At 35.8% G+C, this 21,900-nt stretch overlaps 3 protein-coding genes across 4 annotated transcripts in view; 1 reads left to right on the forward strand and 2 right to left on the reverse strand.

Annotated features, from left to right (window-relative positions):
• LOC126380661 (microtubule-associated protein Jupiter) overlaps positions 1 to 2,319 on the reverse strand; it is a 105,156-nt gene extending 102,837 nt beyond the window's left edge. The window contains exon 1 of the mRNA XM_050030228.1: positions 2,099 to 2,319. Within this exon, the coding sequence (XP_049886185.1) occupies positions 2,099 to 2,157 (59 nt within the window). The 5' untranslated portion in view covers positions 2,158 to 2,319. The remainder of the gene's footprint in view (positions 1 to 2,098) is intronic.
• Positions 2,320 to 3,696: 1,377 nt separating this feature from the next.
• Positions 3,697 to 14,061, forward strand: LOC126380652 (inhibitor of growth protein 1). Of its 2 annotated transcripts, none has more exons than XM_050030214.1 (5): positions 3,697 to 3,926; positions 4,734 to 4,940; positions 5,068 to 5,250; positions 9,021 to 9,143; positions 10,367 to 14,061. In XM_050030214.1, exons 1-5 carry the CDS (start codon positions 3,791 to 3,793, stop codon positions 10,687 to 10,689), a joined length of 972 nt encoding a protein of 323 aa, XP_049886171.1. In that variant the 5' UTR covers positions 3,697 to 3,790; the 3' UTR covers positions 10,690 to 14,061. The 2 variants fall into 2 exon arrangements, with proteins under 2 accessions (XP_049886171.1, XP_049886172.1); XM_050030215.1 differs by having other exon boundaries at positions 9,024 to 9,143.
• LOC126380639 (ras association domain-containing protein 8) lies at positions 14,053 to 21,561 on the reverse strand. The gene is made up of 11 exons (XM_050030187.1): positions 21,474 to 21,561; positions 21,264 to 21,378; positions 21,026 to 21,136; positions 20,731 to 20,852; positions 20,402 to 20,599; positions 19,635 to 19,869; positions 19,120 to 19,236; positions 18,470 to 18,672; positions 17,969 to 18,083; positions 17,167 to 17,293; positions 14,053 to 15,726 (listed from the first exon to the last, which is right to left on the reverse strand). Exons 2-11 carry the CDS (start codon positions 21,333 to 21,335, stop codon positions 15,626 to 15,628), a joined length of 1,401 nt encoding a protein of 466 aa, XP_049886144.1. The 5' UTR covers positions 21,336 to 21,378; positions 21,474 to 21,561; the 3' UTR covers positions 14,053 to 15,625.
• Positions 21,562 to 21,900: the final 339 nt, after the last annotated feature.

A 21,900-nucleotide genomic window follows, 5' to 3' on the forward strand; every position in this document is an offset into this window, starting at 1 on the left:
AAGCTTTTAATACAAAGTCCGTTAAGTTGAATAGATACTTATAGAATCTGCATAAAAAGGACTTACTTATGTATCTAATGAAATCTACATCGAGATGGTTGAGACGCATCATAACTTTGATTATTTTACTGAATGAGAAATTTCCGGTCTAAAACATACGAAATCCTTAAATACATATGGCAGACGCATTCAAGTCAACGCATCTGTCGCCTGTCGGCGGCGGTGTGCAGGCGCAGGGCTTCCCGCAACACGAGCCGGCTCCCGAGCTATCCTGTTACGCAGTGTCGCGCCTGCTTCTAATCCCATTACCACTGTCCACCGGGAGCCACCAGCTTGTAATTTCATAAGCTCGAAACACTATCCTGCGACTAAGCAGCCACTATGATACCTGTCAAGGGACAGAATCGACAAAATAATCCGTAGAAACCAAAGGAAACACTGGTCCTTGGTCTATCACAAACTTTCGCGTTAATTCCAGAAACAAGCTAGGCTTTAATATATCTACAAACGAGAATCCAAGTAGGTAGGTACAAAGTTACGGAACCGTATCGTCTTATGCGCAAAGGATATATAATTCTATTGTTTTGCAGTGTAGTTCCTTCGGTAATTGCACACGTAAGCGAGGCAAATTATCAAAGAAAACAGAACGATTGTTGCAATACCACCGAGGAGAGTGTCGCAATCATAATAGCAGCCTGCAAACACCTGGAACTGCGACCCTTTTAGGACCACAACAGAACAATGCTCTCTGCAATTTAACTCATAAAACCCAACTTCACTCCGAGCATACGAGGTCAGGAAAAGCTTTGTTGGATCTCTCGTTCCTCACGACGCGAACAAAATATTGCACAACAAATCCTAATTTGAACAAATAAACCATTAAAACATAAACAAGGCTGTCGTTTACCTTAATTGGAAGTCAAGGCAAAAGCGCAAGCGCCCGCCTACAGGTACGAACGAACTAGAATAAATCTGGACCAACCTACACCTTCAATTAACTTATGTTCATACAAGCTCTGCGCATTACTTATGCAGCTTAGCAAATTCTGGCGCCGCCAAGAAACCTATTACCTATGTAGGTAGCTACATCCTACACTTAATTTTATGCTCAAGACATACAAAGAACTCCCGGAATACAAGCAATTATGGATGGAAGCAAACGTAAAACCCGCTATAGACAAACTATACATTTTTACCTACACTCTGCTCATAATGCATTAATGGCCACAAACGGAACAAACCACACTCGCGAGCGATAAGCTTAAAACTTCTTCTTTTTCATATTCTGTGCAATTATATATGCTAAATAGTTGCAAGATATCAAAAAACATTGAAAATCAATATTTTTCCATCAATTAATAGGTCGAAATTGTGAAGTCTAAAAAAGCACCCACCCTGCCCCTAGTAAAATAACTGCCTATAAGTAAACGAATTTCCTACCACTCTTCGAATAAAGAAATACAAATTCAGTCTCTTAATCGACGCCGAAGCTGGATTTTCAGTTCGTCCCACATATGTTCAATCTAGCTGGCCAGTCTAATGTGGGAATCCCGACGTCCAAGTACCTACCTGCTGTGTGGTCACTGCAGCGGTGTGGCAACGGACATTATCGTACATAACAAGAAATCATCGCCAATAAAGCTAACGAAATTACATTTTAAATGGTATACGTACCGAAATCCTAGATCATTTCATAGAGAAATAGTATTCTTTTTTTTTTAGAAACGAGGGATGATGTGATCCCGGTATAATGTTCGCGAGTGTAATAATTAGATTAATCCCATCGTTGTTTATAAATAAAGTCTGTAAGTAGGTAAGTAGTTTATATGACTAGAAATTAGAACGTAAGGAATAATAGAATAAATAATAATAGGTATGTACCTACTATAACTCCACAATAATGAATTCGCGTATACATAGCTGCTGTCTTATACCACAATAATAAAAGAGGGCTGAAGCTTTTGTTTGTGAGCAGTTTAAAGAAAAGCAACTTTATTATAAATTCTTGCAGATCAGACAGAAAATGGATCAGTTCCAAGATAAGGTGTTGTAAACTTGAAATCAGTAGGATGTAGGTATACTTTGGCGTCACACTTACTTTGTAATCGAACTCTTCGAATCCTCCGGTAGCCCAACGAAGATCTCAGTGGATGACATTGGCGAATCGGTGCCCGTACGAAATACACTGAATTTACTGAAAATTTTGCTAAGGCCAAACGCCTCTTGGAAAAACGACAAATAACCAGAAAATACAATTAACTTATCATATCAAAAATATGTCAAAGTTGATTAAACTAATATGACATAAGTGATCATACGAGGTGATATTTACGTGCCAGTATTTCGCGTTATTATTGTAGACTGTCGGCTCTGATTTGAAATTTTATTACAAAAGCCGCGTGGGTGATCCTTGTAGGTGTGCTACCGAGGCAGGCTCAGCCCCCACTCAATGTTATTTATCACAATTACATATTTCCCTTCACTAACGATACATTTCGAATAACCTGCCTATTATTTATTTATAAGTATTTTTGAGAGATGTGGTACAGATGTAGTGACTAAACTAAAGGTGGTATTAATAAACTAATCAGCTGAGACTGCCCTCAAGATCATGCTCAAGTCCGGATGCAGGTTATTAGGATTACGAAAGCAGTATATAAGGCGAAAGCTGTTGGTTGATTGAAGGACGATGTAGGTACATTGACCAAAGTGTTTAGTACGATTTACTCTGAACCGGCGCGTGTGTATGAAACGATTGATCAATGTAGAGGAAGCAAGGAAAGTATATCAGCAAAGCAAATGGAATTGAAGCGTATGCCATGCTCAACTAATATACTTTGTCGGGAGCGGTCATTCAATAGGCAGGTGACCGTTTAGTAACTTTCATTTTGCAATCCTCTGTATCTATTTCAAATTGTGAGGGCAAGCAACATCGTCGGTCCCAGCACTGTAACTTGGCCTGCAGTCTTGGAGCAATTAAAGCAAGCTTGGGAAAATTAAATTAGTTACTGGTTACTAGCCCATACTCTTAAATCAACCCCCAGTGGAGCAGCATGCTGAGCGTGGTAGAGACCCTACAACTCCATATTGCCTACAGTTTATTGAAGGGACGTCTGTGCCCGGAAGTGGGATGTAGGTATAGGCTATAATAATTTGACCTATAAGTAAAAAAACTATTTTTATAATCCCTAATATCCGGGTCCGGGCCTCTTGACAAGGGAAGCATGGCAGTTTTACTCGAATAAAACGTGCCTAGAACGGAACGTTATAGATGCGTTCAAAAACGTTATTATTCTGATATAAAGAATAATCCAGGGTTTTCCAGTTAAAGGTTTAAATAAACTATTTCTGATACTTCGATATTATAATCAATAAATATAGTATTATAATAATTAATCTATTCTATTCTCAAAACTCGTTTATAAGAACGTTCATAAATATGATAAGTGTTGCCAGCTCAGAAAAAAACTCATTCCAAAAATATTTTAAAATTTTAAACGATTAGGATAATGTTTAAATGTTAATGATTTAATGGAACAATATGGTACGGGGTTAATGAATATTTCAATAATTCTTGAATTTACTTTTTATTTGCTCTGTTTTTTTTTACTACAAGTATACAAGCTATTTTTTCCCTTTTAAATGGCAATAGCGCTGGCAACATAACTTTACAAAAAAAAATGCTGCTTCTTCGTTGACATTTGTATGTAACCAATAGCCAGCAAACTTGTTTTCGCGTTTGAAAGTAATCTCGCGTTATGTTAATGAAAACTGCAATAAATCAGTAACAATGTTGAACCAAACTGCAACCGAAGCATTGCTTTCTGCAACATACGTAGAAAATTACTTGGACTGCGTAGAAAATCTACCAAATGACCTGCAACGACATTTATCGCGTATGCGGGAGCTTGACGTAACGTATAGAGGTAATTTATATTATATTATATATTACAGGTTTTCAAACTAATATCACAAACGTCTTCATTTATTTTCGTACTATAAATCCCAATTGATGTCTGCAAACTGCAAAGTAACAACATTTTACAGACGTTTTGAAGTTTCTGTTTCTACCTGTTTGTTTTTGACTAACATCATAACAGCCATAGTGTTATCGATTTGCCCACATAAACATCCTAAAAACTAAGTATACACTCCAAAAATGAGTCACTTTTTGGGAAAACCTTTATATTATATACTAATTTAAAACTAACCTATCTTTCGATTCGGATATTAATAATATAATTAAATTCGCACTGTGTAATTGTGGATTGACCCGCTTAGTGGCTTGATATCGATCGCTACGTACCGACATTATCAACTAAATGTTACTAAGCCTTTTTAACCTCTTAATAAACTTCTTATAAATGTGAGGTTTGTTATTCTATACATACATATTGTATACATCCCACATTACTGCTGGGCTCACACCTCCCATCAACCTCTCTGGTGCCTATTATGTTTCAATAAAATAATACATACATTATATCAAGCCTCCAGTCCCCAATGGGGTGGACAAAGGCACTAGTTATCAGAAGACAGCTTGCAGCCAGTTTTATGGTGTCATAATGATCAGTTCATTGTGAAATCCCCAACATATAATCCATCCATGTTAAAAAAACACAATTTTTCTGACACTTTTTATAACATGCCTGGTAATCCTGGGATAATAAACAGCTGTGTTCTATTTGTTCTCTGTCATGTATAGAAGAAAATAAAATGTCTTTTCCATTTAGAATGTGTCCGTGACGCTGAATCCTACCTTGCTTTGTGTATTGCTCCACACACTGAGGAGAAGCGCAGACAACGAGCTGCCATACGTCTACAGACTTCGTTGGTCACTGCTCAAGAGATTGGAGATGAGAAGCTGCAGGTCGTGCAGGTACTTCAGGACCTAATTGACAACAAACAACGTGGTTTGGATGGCGATCACAAGAAACTTGGTATGTATATTTTTATACACGTTTTGTAGTCACATATAAATAAATTACTTAATTCTCTTCGGTGCTATGGGCCGAAAAGAATCTTGACCTGCTACACACATTTCTAACAAAATTTTTGTATTCTTAGTTACCTGTTTAGACGTGAACACAAATGGCGGGACTAGCAAAAAAGATCCATCACCACCTGCTGAGCCTGTGCGCTTGGAAAAGGAAGCCACCACTCCTCCTGAGCAACAAACCCCCACTCCACCACCACCGGAACGCACAGTTGAAAAAGAAAAAGATAAAAGCGAACGGGACAAGTCTGGTGGTATGTCTATTGTATCAAATTTTACCAGTGGTCTGATCCACAGTCTGATTAATCAAATTTTGATTGATCTCTATTTAACCGTAAGAAGCATTACTTTTCATTGTTTTGTTTTTAGTTTTCTTCTTTCTTTAAGTGACACACAAAGTATAATTGGAGTGGAGATGTATGCAATGCAGATGATGTTTTAAAAGTGGATGTGTTTCAAATCTTTGAGTCTAGTTTTCAGCTAGTAATACTTTTAATAATAGCTTATTTTTTTCAATTTAGTGTTTTTTTTTTCTTTGATTTGTTTCTTTGCATGAAACACTACATAAATTTGTTTTACCTACTGTCTTCTGATCATTTTTAAGGAAACAAACTAATTTCTGACAACTTTGGAATGTTAGTATTTTAAACCTGTACAATTGTTCCCATTTGCCATATGGCGCACAAGTAAATTTGTTTCTACCATCATAGTTTAAAAAGCAATATTTTACAAAAAAAAATCAAAACATTTTCATTCATGTACACACTCCTACTAGAGACGAAATTGGCTTAATAATCATGAAAGTTACGTGCCACCTAGAAAAGATGTATGAGGCCTGATGATGAGATGTATGAGGATTAGTGATGTAACAAGAGTCGATTTTTCAACATTTGCATATGTGTATATTAATATCTGGAATATTCAGTTCATCTGGTGCCATTTATGTATCGTTTGACAGCTTACTTGCCAGCCTATGGACTAAAATTTTGAAATTAGAAGTACACCTTCCGTCATAAACACAAAATTCTAACTAATCATGTCGCAAAAATACCCTGTACTTATAGTTCAAAACCAAGCTTTGAAAGACCTGTTATAACTGTGTGGTGTTAGGATTCTTAATTTTCCAATTTAGCGTGTAAAATGTATATCCTATGGAAAAGAATACTGTGTACACTTTTATATATAGTTTAAAAAGCCTCATAGAAAAACGGAAATCCATTTTCTTCGAAATTACCGATTTCTAAGCAATTTGTTCTTACTTTTCTTAGTAATTACGAATACTTAAGTATTTACAACATAAAAATTGACCAATATTTGTGCGAAGTGCGAATATATGCGTATGTGAATACAAATATATGTTACATCACTAACGCCTACATTTAATAAGAATTGAATTACTGTTGGTAAACCAACATCATGTAGTAATGAAGAGAGCTGAAAACTTTGCACTATACATATATAATAATATATTATAGTTACAGATGATAGCTGGGAACAATTGTGATTTTGGATCAGACCACAAAGAATAAGTTATATATAGTATAGACAATACTAACTTTACATCAACTAATTCGGCCATAGTCAGTTGCTAATTTTCAAATCATTACAAAAGCTGAGCATGTTGCCTTTATTTTTATACAATAAGGGTCAGAAAAGGGTCTTTATACAGTGACATCACTCTCTATTAAATGAAATAATTGTACTGGAAAATGTCTCTGTCATATGACATAATTAATTTATATTGTATGATTATACATATCAGCACTAACATATTCAGTGATAATTCTCATTAAACATTATTAACAAGTAACTGAATCGAGTAACTTGAATTAGATATGGTCTAATTTTAACAGCTCTTACATATTTGAAAGTAGAATTATTTCAGAAAAAGTTAAAAACAGAATGGTGTAATTCTTAGCTCAGAACTGAAGTCAATGAGGTAAAAAGTGCCTATTTCTCCCATCAGGTGTCGCTACTGTCGAGTGTTCTTAAATTTTGACAGTTCTAAATTTTTACAGTTCTCCATACTGTCCAGCAAAAATTCGTGATAAATTGATTGCTATAACATGTGGAGCAACGTGGAGTGTATCCCGTCTGAAGGATGAGTTACGAAAAAGAAAAGCAGCCAGTTGGAAAAAGACAGTTTTGATTCAAATAAAGTTTTCTTTTTTCCGATCTTAAGAGAATAAATGTAACACTATGATTTTGCAGTTAAATGCTACGCATAGCTGAAAAAATATACACATTTATTATATTTTTATTGTATTACCGAACATGTTTGTTCACTCAAATAGCATAGAGAACTGTCAAAGTTTAAGTACACTCAACAGTAGCGACACCTGATGGGAGAAATATGCGGTTTTTATCCTCATTGCAGTCTCTTTTCAACTTATCAACTTTTTCTGACCCCCGCTGTATATGTATTGTCAGTTCAATTATATTTGATAATATGTTGAACTTATAATATCCCTTCCAGGCTAGGTCAGGGCGGTGGAGAGCCAAGTTCTCCACACTCCTCCACTGATTGGAATCACATTCCCCGACATAGAGGGATCTTTACTTTTCACATCAAGTGAAAGGTATTGTTTAGCAATAGTAATTTTAAGCTATCCATCCCCTTTTAAAGACCTTTAAATTGGGAGTGGTAGCTTATTTGTACTGACACTACATCGATGCAGCCTACAACATAACAATATCATCATTAACACAGGCATTTTGTTAAATACATATTTTTAGCACAAAATACGCGAATTGCTTCATGGGTCAAATTAACTCTAGCGTTGTTACTCAACTACTAAATACAATAGTAGAAATGCATATACGTATTGATAAAATCATACAAAGCGTAATTTCCTCATGGGTTTTCGAAAGGCTTTGACGGTATTGTAACTTAACATGTGTTTGCATAGTACTCGTATTTGCCAATTGATATTTTTTGTGTCCCTTAAGTAGTGAAACAAACGAAACATGGTGATAGCTGATAGTATAATGTATTGTCAGTACATTCTCAATATGTTATATATGTGCATATTCTACATATATATCCCTTCCAGGGTAGGTAAAGGCGCTGGAGAGCGATGTTCTCCACAGTCCACTTCTGTCTCGGCAGACTCTGTCCGACAATCAGCATGTACTTTTCACATCACGTGAAAGGTATTTTAACTTTAATGAATGTTACATTTAAGCTACCCTCATCTGTCTACAAACCTTGAAAATTGGGTATTGTAACAATTTGTACTGACACTACATAGATGTAGGGTGTGCGGTCAGTTTGGCATCAGCTGTTTGGTCACAATTAAACTGACAACAATGGATTGACGAAGAGGTTTAGTCAGGCTATCAGATTTATTAAATGTGTAGGAAAGATTCTTTAACCCTTACATGGACCATAGGTGTGGTGCGACACGATTTTTGTTGCTTTAAAAGCTTTGCGCCTTTTCCATAGACTGATAAACACGTATTCAAATATCCAGAAGGAACTATTAGTGGAATCAATGATGGGTTTCACTTCTAACTTGCCAGGGACCGGTTGATTCTGATGATCGTTAAAATAAAACAAAACAAACTTTTTCATATGATCGAAATATTTATTTGCCCCACTCAGATGTATTTGATTTTAAATGATAGAAACTACCTCTACAAAAGAAAAAAAACATTAAAGTCGGACATGTCCCTGCCAAATTAGAAGTTAGTTAGGAAGCTCCGGCTTTATTGACTCCACTATAATCAACACACGACGATTCTGACGATAATCATGAATGCATGAGAATAGTGACTGATGCCAAACCGACAGTGCAACTTAATAAAAGTTGGTTAACTCTATCTTCGAAATGTTCCTTTCTCATGCATTAATAATTACTCCATTATGTGTGTCTATTTTAGAGATGGATCATTTCCTGAAACAATCTAGAAAGTAGATAAGTTTGGTAAGGACAGGTATTGAAGTTAAACTATGTTTGTCTTGAGATGTTGTATTGAGACTGCAGATATAACAAACCGCCTTCAGTTGATATACATTTGGTAGCAGGAGAGAGGTGGTCGAAGCGGGCGCGTCGCTCCCGAAACAACGCCGGAGGGAACACTGACGGCGCTGACAGCAGCGAGCGAGACAGCGAACGCGTCACCAACAACCACACTCACAAGAAAGGTAAGTTCATAGTATAAGAACACCAGAGGGGTTAAAATAGCCACATCGAAGCAATTCATCTAAGAAAGCAATACTGCAATTTGACATTTGCGCTGTTAAAAGTAAGTGCGCAATGCAAACAACTGTCAAATAGCAATATTGCTTTCTTAGATGAATTACTTCGATGTGGCCATTTTAATCCCCCAGGTATGGTCAAAACTGACAGCTAGCATGTCAAGGTTAGCCCAGCTGACGTCACTCGGCCCTGTGTTGCCATTTCGTAAAAAATAAATTACCCACGTCCAATGTTTTTAATTTACTTTGCAAGGAAATTTTGTACTTTTAGTAAGATTTACGTACAGTTTTAATGATTTTTGTATATGTGACAAATATAGTAAATAATGGTGCTAATTCCTGTAAATACCATCTAATTTTATTTTAAGTTATATCTGTCCTTTTCTTATCCGCCGAAAAGGAAAGGGACGGGTAATCGACAAGCATAAAATTTATGGAACACACGTCAATTTTAAGCACAAATCTAAACCAACCGTCTAAAAATTTTACGTCAGTCAATAACCCGACACATTAATTTACTCATTCTTCCTAAAATTAAGAGCTGTGTATCATCCGTCCCTTTCCTTTTCGACGGATACGAAAATGACGGATATAACCTAAAATAAAATTAGGCGGTGTCTGCAGGAATCGGGGCCATTATAATAGTATTTCACTTAATTTTCAATAATAAAATTTACGTCCTTGGAATGTTGGAGTTACCAATTAAATGGGCTAGCAATGGCGGCTTGTCACAGGATTGAGCATACCTGGTCTTCTTGTACCATGGGTGAGTTTACGCTGCATTGCAAAAAGCTACTGTGGCTTTTTACTTTACACTTTATTGCACTTAGCAACTAGTTACATCACAAACATGAAATTTATTTAATTGACGTTAACAAGATAGGACTTATCTCTAAGAGAGATATCTTCCAGCCAACCCGGTAATACAAGAATAGCTGCGGGAGAATAAAGAGGTGCAATATATGAAATGTAATGTAGATGTCTACATAAAATAATAATAACTATATAAATTAACACACTATGGGAACAAATACATACCTAGGCCTCATATAATTAGACTAAGAACATACTTCAAATAATATACTTTAATTTACTTCATTCTGTTTATATAACTGACTTGCTATTAGGTTTTTACCTATATTAAATAGTTTTTTTTTTTGTTTGAATAGGTATCGGCAAGAAGAAAAAGCGCAAGGCACGGCAAGCGGCGCAGCGGTCGGAGACGCCACCCGAGGAGACGGACGCCATCGACCCCGACGAGCCGCGCTACTGCCTCTGCGACCAGATCTCCTTCGGCGAGATGATCCTCTGCGACAACGACCTCTGCCCCATCGAGTGGTTCCACTTCTCTTGCGTCTCTCTGACCACCAAGCCCAAAGGCAAATGGTTCTGCCCCAAGTGCCGCGGCGACCGGCCCAACGTCATGAAACCCAAGGGCCAGTTCCTCAAGGAGCTCGAGCGGTACAATAGAGAGAAAGAAGAGAAAGCCTAGTGTTTAAGAAGACTGAGGTCTGTTGCAAGAGCGCTTGCGCAAAGTGACTCTGATAGTTAAACATGATGTTCTCAGTGACAGATGAGTATAACAAGAAACTGATATATGAAATGGACGTAAAGACAATGACCGGCAGGAACTTAAAAGTGCATAATGTTTCACGTATAGGTTATAAATACTTTATATAAATATTCAGATAATTCATATTATATAATGTAGCTTGACCATAGACAGTAACATGAAATTATTATGACACAACTTTTAATAACTACTGCATCTGAAAGAATGCCACCATGCAACCACGATATTAATTGTAAGTCTTTATGTTGGCTTTCATTGGTGCTAATTCCTGTAAATACCATCTAATTTTATTTTGAGTTATATCTGTCATTTTCTTATCCGCCGAAAAGGAAAGGGACGGGTAATCGACAAGCATAAAATTTATGGAACACACGTCAATTTTAAGCACAAATCTAAAACAACCGTCTAAAAATTCGCCCGGGTTATTCATTTATTTACTCATTCTTCCTAAAATTAAGAGCTGTCAATCATCCGTCCCTTTCCTTTTCGGCGGATAAGAAAATGACAGGTATAACTTAAAGTAAAATTAAGAGATGTCTGCAGGAATCGGGGCCATTGTATATTTAAAATTAGTATATAGAAGTATTTAGCTTGGTAGTAATAAATAGTATTTCATATTTATAAAGTTGCAATAGGGGTTGGTTGACCTAAATGTTTGTTGTCTAGCGCCCGGGGTACATACACCTGTGGGGTTACCGTGTATAAGGCGTGATTGCTCAACAAACTAATAATCGCCCACATGATAGCTAAAAAAAGATTTATATTCTATTAAAAATAGCCATGTAATAATAGTATATTTATACAAAATAAAGTGTTCTTTAGATAATTCAGCTAGAGTAGATATGTTATAGCATTAGCATGGAGTTACTAATGAAAACGGAGTGTCCCTAGCCTTACCAGAATAGTTGACGATAAAGCGCGCGCAAATGGAGTGGCTGTGGAATTTGTACTAACCAGTGTTTATAATGATACGCACAGCACGCTGTTACTAGATGACACTTATCTCCATATGTAAGCTTACCATAGCTCAATAAAGTATTAATACAGCATGGCCCCTAACCATACTACGAAAAATGAGTGCCGGCGGCGAGAGTTGGCACTAAATCTAAAATGTACGGAAGGGGCCAAACATGGTTGTAGAGTAAATAGTACATTATATTTGCCTAAAGTTGTAAAACTTACCTTGTCCCTATAATGTGGGTTTCCTGGGTGTAGTGCAACTCGACAATGAACTTATAACCAATGACCAGTGTCGATGTCTTCAACTTATGTCAATCCAGGTGACACCTTACCTGTGATAGATAACTGTCAACTGCCCTTATTTAATTAGATTTACAATTGATGATAACAAGTAATGTAGTTAATGTTTGTATTACACGCCTTCCGAACTACACATTAAGAATAGCGTTTTCTACTTAAGATGCACTTCTTTCTTTTGACGTGACTTATTTTAGATTTGCCGCAGATGGCTTTAACTACTTGGTCGGACAAACTTAAGATGAAAGTAATATCAGGAACAAATCCCATATTGAATTAGGGAGAGACACGCGTTGCTAGAAGACAACTTGCAGCCACTCCTGACGTTGGTCTCAGATAAGTAGGACTGTTTATCTGGTTTCAATGACCACCAGATCAACGCCAAAAATTACCCCGTCACGTCAAACAGAAGTTGTGATATGTATATGTTTACATGTATACTAGCTTAGTGACATAAATTTGCCTTAGTAGACCTGGTCGACCCGTAGACCCTATAGTTCTTGCTAGTCGTTATATTTAGACAACATAAAAGCAATAGGATTTTTGTCCACACTATAAGGTATCAGTAAATATTTTGACTAACAATGCAGATAATCATGACCTATATGACGTATGTTTCTATAGAGTATGTTAACCTACACTTAGAAGATCCCACGATATGAGGAAGTTTGTGTACATAAATTTTAGTATGTACTCGAGTGTATTTTATAGAGCTAACACGTTGACAGTGCCCATACAAAATGTTTTGACTTCCTTGTAAGTCCCGCATATTTATTTCACTTAAATTTTTGATTAATTGAATATTTTTACTAAAATTTCAGTCACTTCAGCCTTCAACCAGGTGAAGAGTAGCATTCATCAAACATACTGTAATAAAAACCGTTTTAAGTTAACCCGGATCCAAGTGGAGTGATCTGGTCGTTTCTTAGTGACCCATATGGGTGGGTGACCTATATGGGTCACGGACGTATGGAGCTAGTCCGGCATGACCCGTATATGGATCACTGGACTGTCTACGTGTTAAATCTTGATAGCACAATAAATACCAAGCCGTACTAAAACTATCACTGAATCTACTTGAATTTAAAATTAATTAAGAAGCAAACATGGAGCATACATTTCCATCAAGCGTGGGATCCCTTTAGAGCACAAATTAGATTTATACATAATGAAATTCTAAATTATTATACCTATATCATAGTCATGTGTGACGGACGAGATACTCATTTGTTTTTTTTTATACAATTATCAAAATTATTATAAAACTTTGTACACTTTCTAGTTAATATACATAATGCATTATCTTTCCTGACGCAAATATAAATTGGCTTTAATTTACATAGTATCACTTTTATGTTCTGTTTTTTCATTTGTACCGAATCAAATTGAGTATTCTATGTTTAACACATGTTTAAGTTCCTTATATAAGTTTATAAATTAAGCAAAACACAATTGCTTGATCTGACATATTGTTGAGTCCCTATCAAAATAAAATGTACGTGTGTTTTATAAATACACTTTATTTCATACGTCAATTATACACATTGTCTAAGTTATCATTAGTAACCATGCAAAATATGAAATACTTTTTTCTAAAATAATAAGTCTTATAAATGTAATTTTGAAATACAATAATAATCTATTATACTAGTTTCATTCTGATATAATATGTTTCTTTTTCATAAATGCCATAAAATTGAAATGTCGCTAATGAGAATAAAATTGGTTTATAATATTGCAATGGCTCGTACATTCGACTAGATTTATTATTTTATTCATAAAATTACTTCTACGATTATAGCGATTTAACATAAAAGTTTAACTTTTTCAAATATCAAATTATTTTAAGACACAATCGGCAAACATGTACTTATAAAATTGCTTCTACAATCTTAGCGATCATTAATTAAAACCGACAACCGCAAAATGGGTTCCGCGCCACTAAAACAAATTGGAACCTCGTCATGAAGTCCTAATTGTATAGTTAAAGCGGATTATTTAGAGTTTAAAATTCCTAGAAACGATCAAAGCTGGGCACAAGATCGTTAATCCGTTAATTAGTGAAGTTAATATGTCATATAACGGGTTAAGTTTTAAGTTGACTTTAAACATTGTTTACGGATTAATTAACTTTCGTTAATTTTCCATAAGTTCATTAATTATTCACCTACTACTTCCCAAAAGAGTACCCCGCGCACCGGGCCGCGCTAAAACAGGTTCTAACACTGACAAGAACTAAAATTTAATAATATTACAAACTAATAAACACCCTTCTCTTATTGTTTTTTTATTAATATTAAGTAGTTGAAGGTATTGTCTAAAGTACCAAAGCCCATACCAACATAAAATGCAATTTCTATCACAAGTTAACGATTGCTTTAAAACAAAATTTTACGTTTTAACTTTTAACAAAATTAACCATTTTGTTATCGAATTAACGCAGTTAATTATTTAATTAACGGTGCCCAGCAATGGAAACGGCGGTACAGAGGAACAGTCATGTGATCTTTTAGGGGTTAAATGATATTTGAAATACGGAACCTTAAGATACATGGTGATGCCTAGATTATATATTCAGTATTGTTGTACCAACGCAACACCCCGGAGGCTAACATTCCTTAATCCAAAATAACGTAGATCTATCCAAACGTTTGAAATTGGTGCTATACCATCTACCATTTTAAAATGTATGTATACAGCAGAAAAGCACCTAAACACTGGTAAATACGAGTATGATATAATAAAGTTTATACACGACAGTGCACTGTATAAAATAAAGAAGTTGATTAACAGGCAGGCTACATATAATCGCCTTTTAATAGTAAAACGTTTAGCATATAGAGAAAAGACAGTAATGTAAATAAATAGTGTAGTCTCCCTTCGATTTCACAACTCCGTGCCCCTCAGATATCTGAAACATTGACTCGCTATAACTAACCATCTATATTGCATTTGAATATTAAAACCTACGTTTACCTAGTGTTGTGTTTAGTGGTACTGTACTCATATTGTTAGCAACAATATAGTATATAAAAATGTATCATCACAGGACTATTGGTGTTCTATGTTCTTCATTAATAAGTACACATTTATGTTATTTGATTGATCCCTTACAAAGTTACTATTAGAACAATATATACCTATTTGTCAAAATTCAATAAATTATCCTATACTTCAAAATACCAAAGTATTTATGTATGTAAATGCGGCAAGATACAATAATACTTTCATAATTAGGTATTAGAGCTGTCGTCACCCACGATATAAAACCAAGCAAGATATTAATTTCCAATGCTTAATTTGTTATCGTATTTACTTACTTTTAAAATATGACACTATTTTGAACACAAGTCTAATAAGTTACTCTATTACATTAAACTAAAATTAGTAAATCAAAAATTCAAGTAACTACCTAATACTGCTAAATGTTTTACTTATTTAATATCAAACAATAATATAAAGCAGTATTTACTGAAATATTATCAATTTATCAAATGTGTTTAATTTGATCAGAAATCGTTCAGTTATATACTTAAAGTCAGATCCACGCGTCTTAATTAGGGGGAACTTTAAAATGGCCTTCCGTAGAGGACGTATCCTATACCCATACTCCGTGAGGATTCTTGTTGGTGGGGGCGGCGTTCTCCAGCTGCCGCGGGGATCCTATGATCCGGCGTGCGCTGCCTGCCTTGCATAGCCCTGAAAATAAATTACCTATTCTTTACTTTCACTAAAAACGCTTCTTCAGGCTGAAGGACATAAAACGGTCAAAAGATTTTTTAACAGCCCTTTATTGCCCCCCGCTGGGCATAGGCTATTTTCCAGATATCTGTGGGATCGGTTGTCTGCTGAAAGGTCGATGGTTGTGCGGTCCAGTCACATATGGTATCAGTTCAAGAGTATCGACTAATTCAGGGTTTAGGAGCGCAGGGGTGTTTCTAATGCGGTCCAGCATCGCTTACTTTACAAACATTTTAACTATAATGTTTGCTGAACTCAGAATCGGGACACCAGGATAAACGGGCCGAGGATTTTGTATGAAGCCGTAAAAAAAAATCCCGCAAGCAAAGTCTCGCTGTTGTTTTCCCGGTTGTGTGAATATAACTTAAGCTTGGGCCACTTTGGAGGAAATGTTCTCGTAAGTAAAATTAATCTGACGTTTGGTGGTGCATGGCGGCTCGACAAGCTAAAGAGGAAGGTTGGAGTTACGAAAACTTTTATCTCATATATTTATCCCTCGCTTCAACATATTATGTTTAGTAAGAATTTTAACAGACTCAAGCGAACTAATTGTAAGGCGCAAGTCAAACACAAGAGACGCTCTAATGAAGGGACGCCATGGTCGCGACCGCGCCCTGTCCCTTGTGTACATTGACGTAATGAATGCTCTGAGAAAAGAAGATTTAATTTTATAAGTTATACATCGGCTAAGAATAAATATACAATTTTATACCTACCTACTTAGAGAAAAAACCACCACATAAAATACTATTAAGTAATACTACACTACAATAAAATTAAATCGTTATCTACAATATCATCAGATAAAACAGACACGTGCGTGCTTCTCTTAAAAAATAACATATGATAAATTATCTGAATAGAAAATGAAAAATGCGACGACGACATAATGGTAAAAAAACACGTCGTTATGTTAAAATGAATTTTTCGTTATCAAAAACAAATGGCTGTTATTTAATGTTTATATATAATAAAATCTGTACGGGGTGAAAAGAGGTTTATTGATGTTTTAACAAGAAACTGCGTTGTATAAAATACGAACGTTTAACTGTTCGTTTTCACCTGTTTTTAAAGATTGCGAGGTTTTGTTAACAAAAATCTTGGAATTTCGCAATAAGACGTTGAAATCTTCTTATATCCTGTGGGTTGTGAGGTGGAGTACCAACCTCATCAACCCTGGTGTCAGGGTTACTATTCCAAAGGCCGCCAAAGGCTCCTGACATGGCTCATGTAACGACTACTTACTTACATCAGTAAATAGTAACCGGGACCAACAGCTTAATGTGCCTTGCGAAGCACGCATCATCTTGCTTTCGGACAATCTGGCGTTGAGATGACCATGTACATATACGGTAATAAATAATTTTTAAATAATTTAAAGAGAAAAGGGTCACGCACCATCTAGCGGGTGTCGTAGCTCGTCGACGCTGCCGGTGAGGCTCTGCAGGTTCGCCTCCTTCATCTCTTGCACCAGTCGCTCCACCTGCCGCTTCTTCTCCATTATAGCACTCTCCAGTACTCCAACCTGTGTTAGAATTATGTCAATACATGTATGCTAACATTTGTTAACCGCTGACTCGATCACGATGCCTAGACAAACAATAGAAACTCTACGCAAACAAAGCCACATACGCTTTCTCTGTGGAACCCAAATGGTAGATGTTTTAGTGCGTGAGCTGAAATGAGTCGAACTTATTCACGGGTGTCGCTAATGCATTGAACATTTCCCTTATCACAGAAAGTGATAGTTTAATCGCCTTGTGGACTATCAATTACTCCAAAAAAATAAATGTATACGCGACTCAGGCGCGGTTGGATACCTGCGTTTAAGTATACAACGTCATTATAGAAACTAACCTTTGAAATCTGATCTGATTCGAATACAAATATTAAACTATCCATTCTATTCAATTTTCAGATTCAAATTGAAAAATATCTTTATTCAGTAGGTAACATAGTTACACTTTGAATCGTCAATTTTTATATAACGAACGTCTCATCCGCCTAAAACTACTCCAGCTTCTCACAACCTGTATAGCCGGGGATTGACATATCTCCGTAATACAGGGTCCGCCAGTAATACATACTGTTAAATAAATATTCTAGTCTATTCGAATCCAAAACACGTAAGAATGTTCCGAATTTAACAGGGTCCGGTCAAATAACGAACAACTGGAAAAAAAGAAACTCGAATGCATACCTCACGTTTCAAATTTTCGGCTGTGAGATGATTGATTTCGGTGGCATGTTTCGCTTGCTGTATTTGACTCTGCAAGTTCTCCATTTCAGCTAGCATCGATCTTTCTAAAGCGTGGCTAAAAAAACTCGTGTAATTAGTAATTTTGAATATAAATTGTAGACGAATTTGAAGGTAATTCATTTATTTTAGTTATCGAATATTCAATTATTAATATGTATTAACAATCATGCTAAAAGAACCGAATATGTCAAAAATTAACGCTACAATTTTTTACGTCATTTGCGGAAAGTGTATGTGCAGTCAAATAGGTACAGTGGCGGGGATCCAGGAGTTTGGTTAGGTTGGTTTGAACCCAATAATTGTAGGCCCTAAAATTGTTCACGGAGGGACTCCGACGCTTTAGGTGAGGGGCTTTCGCCCTTAGCCCACTAACCCTCCTAATAAATCCACTACTGAATGGGAAGTAGAATACTCCGCTACTGAATGCGCGTTTATTCTCACCGGTTCTCATGCTGACGACTGTTAATGAGTCTCTGCTCATTCTGAATCTCTTCCATCAACTTTCGGATCTTGTTCTTGCATTGCAGCAGCTCAGTTTCGCAGTTGGCCAGCTTGGAGCGCACAAGCACTATCTCAGATCTTAAAGTCTTCTCATTCTGCTTCACTATTTCACTCTCTTCTTCTACGTACGTAAGTGCTTGCACCTGTATCAGTAGTATCATTGGTCATTACATAATCAATACATCTTGGTTAGCTGGGTCTACGGAACATAATAAATCAAATAATAATTATCAAGGAGATTTCCTAACTGTAGTGTAATCCTAATGTCTAATACAAATTGAGTACTAAAACTGACCAAGAAATGTTTTAAATAAATGTTTTTTTTTGTTCGCACATATTGTTGCTGGATTTTACGCATTAGTACTTCGTGCTTAGAGTAAATAAGAAAAATAAGAAAAAAGTGGACATTCTGAATATATATTACCTTTAAATAAATCGTATAACTGCAACGGATTCGCGTATTGGCAACAAAAAAATCAATAAATCGCTAAAGTGCAAGGGATTAACTTATTTTAAACAATATTATGTGTCATGCACAGGTCACTAAAAGCCTAAAATCAAAATAGAACGTTAGGCTTGCAAGGATTCACCTGCTCGGAATTAATACGTAGTTGGTTGTCTGCAGAGCTGATCTGCTGTTGTAGAAGTTCCACTTGCCGTTCCTGTTCACGACCCTTGTTCTCCCAGTAACCAATTTCTGCATCATACTGTCAACGGAATAAACATAACATAGATATTTTTTTTTATTTATTTATTTATTAAATCTTAATACTAAAAATACAATTATCAATGCCCTGCAAAACTGTTTAAACAGTTTGTCTGCAGGAAAGAGTCTCTACTAATAATATGAACTTATATCTAATAGTCAGTTAATAACATAAGTTAACTAGGAATAATAACATAAGTTAATTAGGTAACAAATCATTGTGAATTACGTATTATGAGCCCAATGCTCTATACCTATACATATAAAGGTAGATATTTATACACAGGCACAAAATTTAAATTTAGGCACAGTTGAATAAATAGCGCAGTTAGTGTTGCAAATTATGTCTCCCTAAATACTACCTATACAGATTTATATTGGCAATGGTAGTATACTAACCTTAATGAGGTCAACTTGCTGGCTAGACAATTTTTCTCTCTGGTAGTTGACTAAGGACACTAGCTCCCGATATTGGTTGTTGTAACTAACAGCTTCGGGGCTTCGACTGTCAGTATTCTCATCAGGCAAGTTGACCGGCGACATGTGAGCAGATCGGTTGCCACGGGAACGACTGGGTGACTTCCGTAAGGCTTGTGATGGTGGCGGGGGAGAGCGGTATGGTGGAGGTGGCTCTCTGGTGCAAATATAAGATTGTATTTAAAACAAGTTAACATCATCATGTTTTGTATGATATTAACTTGTATACCAAAGAAGTATTATCACAACTACATAAAGCAGCAAAGTATAATAACAACTTCACATCTGAAACTCATAACCAGGCATCAAACTCAACAACAAAACAAAAAGCAACTCACACCTGATCACCTGACGATTTTGCTTTACTTACCTTGCCTTAGTTCCTGCAGATTCCTAATTTTATTTTAAGTTATACCTGTTGGATTATTGGCCAATGTAAAATTTTGAGACAGTTGTTTTTCTGCCTAAAATTTATAGATTCCATACATTTTTCTGTGAATTACATTTATATATTTAAAATTACAGGTATATTTTAAAATAAAACTAGGTGGTTTCTACTGGAATGAGCACCTTTATCTCCTATTCTATATTGTTTTTATTAACACAAAATAACAAAACTAAACTCAAACATAAATATTATAACCTTGAAGATCATAAATTGAAGTATTAGACATCTAATCTAGTCTTACCTATAAGGTGGGACATCTTTCATTATGGGGCTGTCAGATTCAGAGGATTTAGCCTGTTGCACACCCTTCACCACTCCAACCGGGTTCCCAGGGGATGTGTTATTATTAACATTGCCATTGTTATGTGTTGGAGTTACATTCATTCTATTTGGTGAACATTGACTGTCCAATATATTAGGGTTTGAGGTAATGTGACCCCTAGCAAAAAAATAATTGAATTTTGATGACATAATATTAGAAAAATAAACCTATTACTAAAGCTATACATTACTCAAAAGAATAAGCCTGTTATTACATATTTCACAAATTAATAAAACAAATTAACAAACCCATTTCCAATAGGAGATCTGGAATTATTAGAAACTTGAGATGGTTTCTGATTGTTCCCAGAGTCTGATCGCCGGAGAATGAATTGTATGTCATTTGAATATTCACCCCATTTCATAAGAATCTGGAAATTATGTTAATACATTACACCTTGTGGATATTAATAAAGCAGCAGATTATTCAGGTCATCTCAATGATTATGCTTGCAGTACAGGATTATATTATGGTAGTATTATGACATATGGAATCATTATATACACCACACTTTTATAACACCACATAAAATAAAACAATTACCTTCAAGGGAAACTCTTGTGGAGCCAGCAATCGTTCATTATTCCGCCATCGTTCGATAAGAGTGAATCTGCCCACTTTTCCCGTGGCATGAGCTAATGCAAATACTACATCCTGGATACGAAAATCGATAAAATATTATAAGAAATACAAGCTCAAACGAACAATCTAAAAGTGAAACTAAGTTCCCATAACATACTTCACATGTTGATAGAATGATTATGAGAATTTCCGTACTGACCTGGCAAGTAGTCGTTTCTGTGACCCCACAAACAATCCTTTGTATCCCCTCGACCCAGACCTTCAACTCCATTAATTCGACACAATTGCGACCAAATTTTCACACATTTATTAATCTACGACATAATTATAAACTTATTATTATTATTATTCAGTCTCACTTTAACTGTTTTTCACACACAAAACAAAATAAAATACGACAAAAACATACCAATGACTACAATAGAAAATAAGCAAGCAAAATTCTAAAGTAATTTTCGTTCCGAAAAATGGAAAGGAAATTCAGTTTGACAGCTAATTCTACGTTCAGTAATATTTATTTTGCGTGTTAAGAAACGTAAAGCGTTTCTAATTCTCTATGGAATAACTCTATGATCAATGCATAGACTTTCTGCTCTATTATAGTTATTTCCGGTCTGACTAGAATAGAACGCGGGAATTTTAACTGGATCTAATAACAGAAACAGCCTATATACGTCCCACTGCTGGACACAGGCCTCCCCTCAATCAATCGGAGGGGGTATGGAGCATACCCCGCCACGCTGCTCCAATGCGGGTTGGTGAAGGTGTTTTTACGGCTAGTAGCCGGGACCAACCGCTTAACGTGCCCTCCGAAGCACGGAATCATCTCACTTTTT

The sequence above is a fragment of the Pectinophora gossypiella genome, chromosome Z (genome assembly GCF_024362695.1).
Source record: "Pectinophora gossypiella chromosome Z, ilPecGoss1.1, whole genome shotgun sequence".
NCBI classification, from domain to species: domain Eukaryota; kingdom Metazoa; phylum Arthropoda; class Insecta; order Lepidoptera; family Gelechiidae; genus Pectinophora; species Pectinophora gossypiella.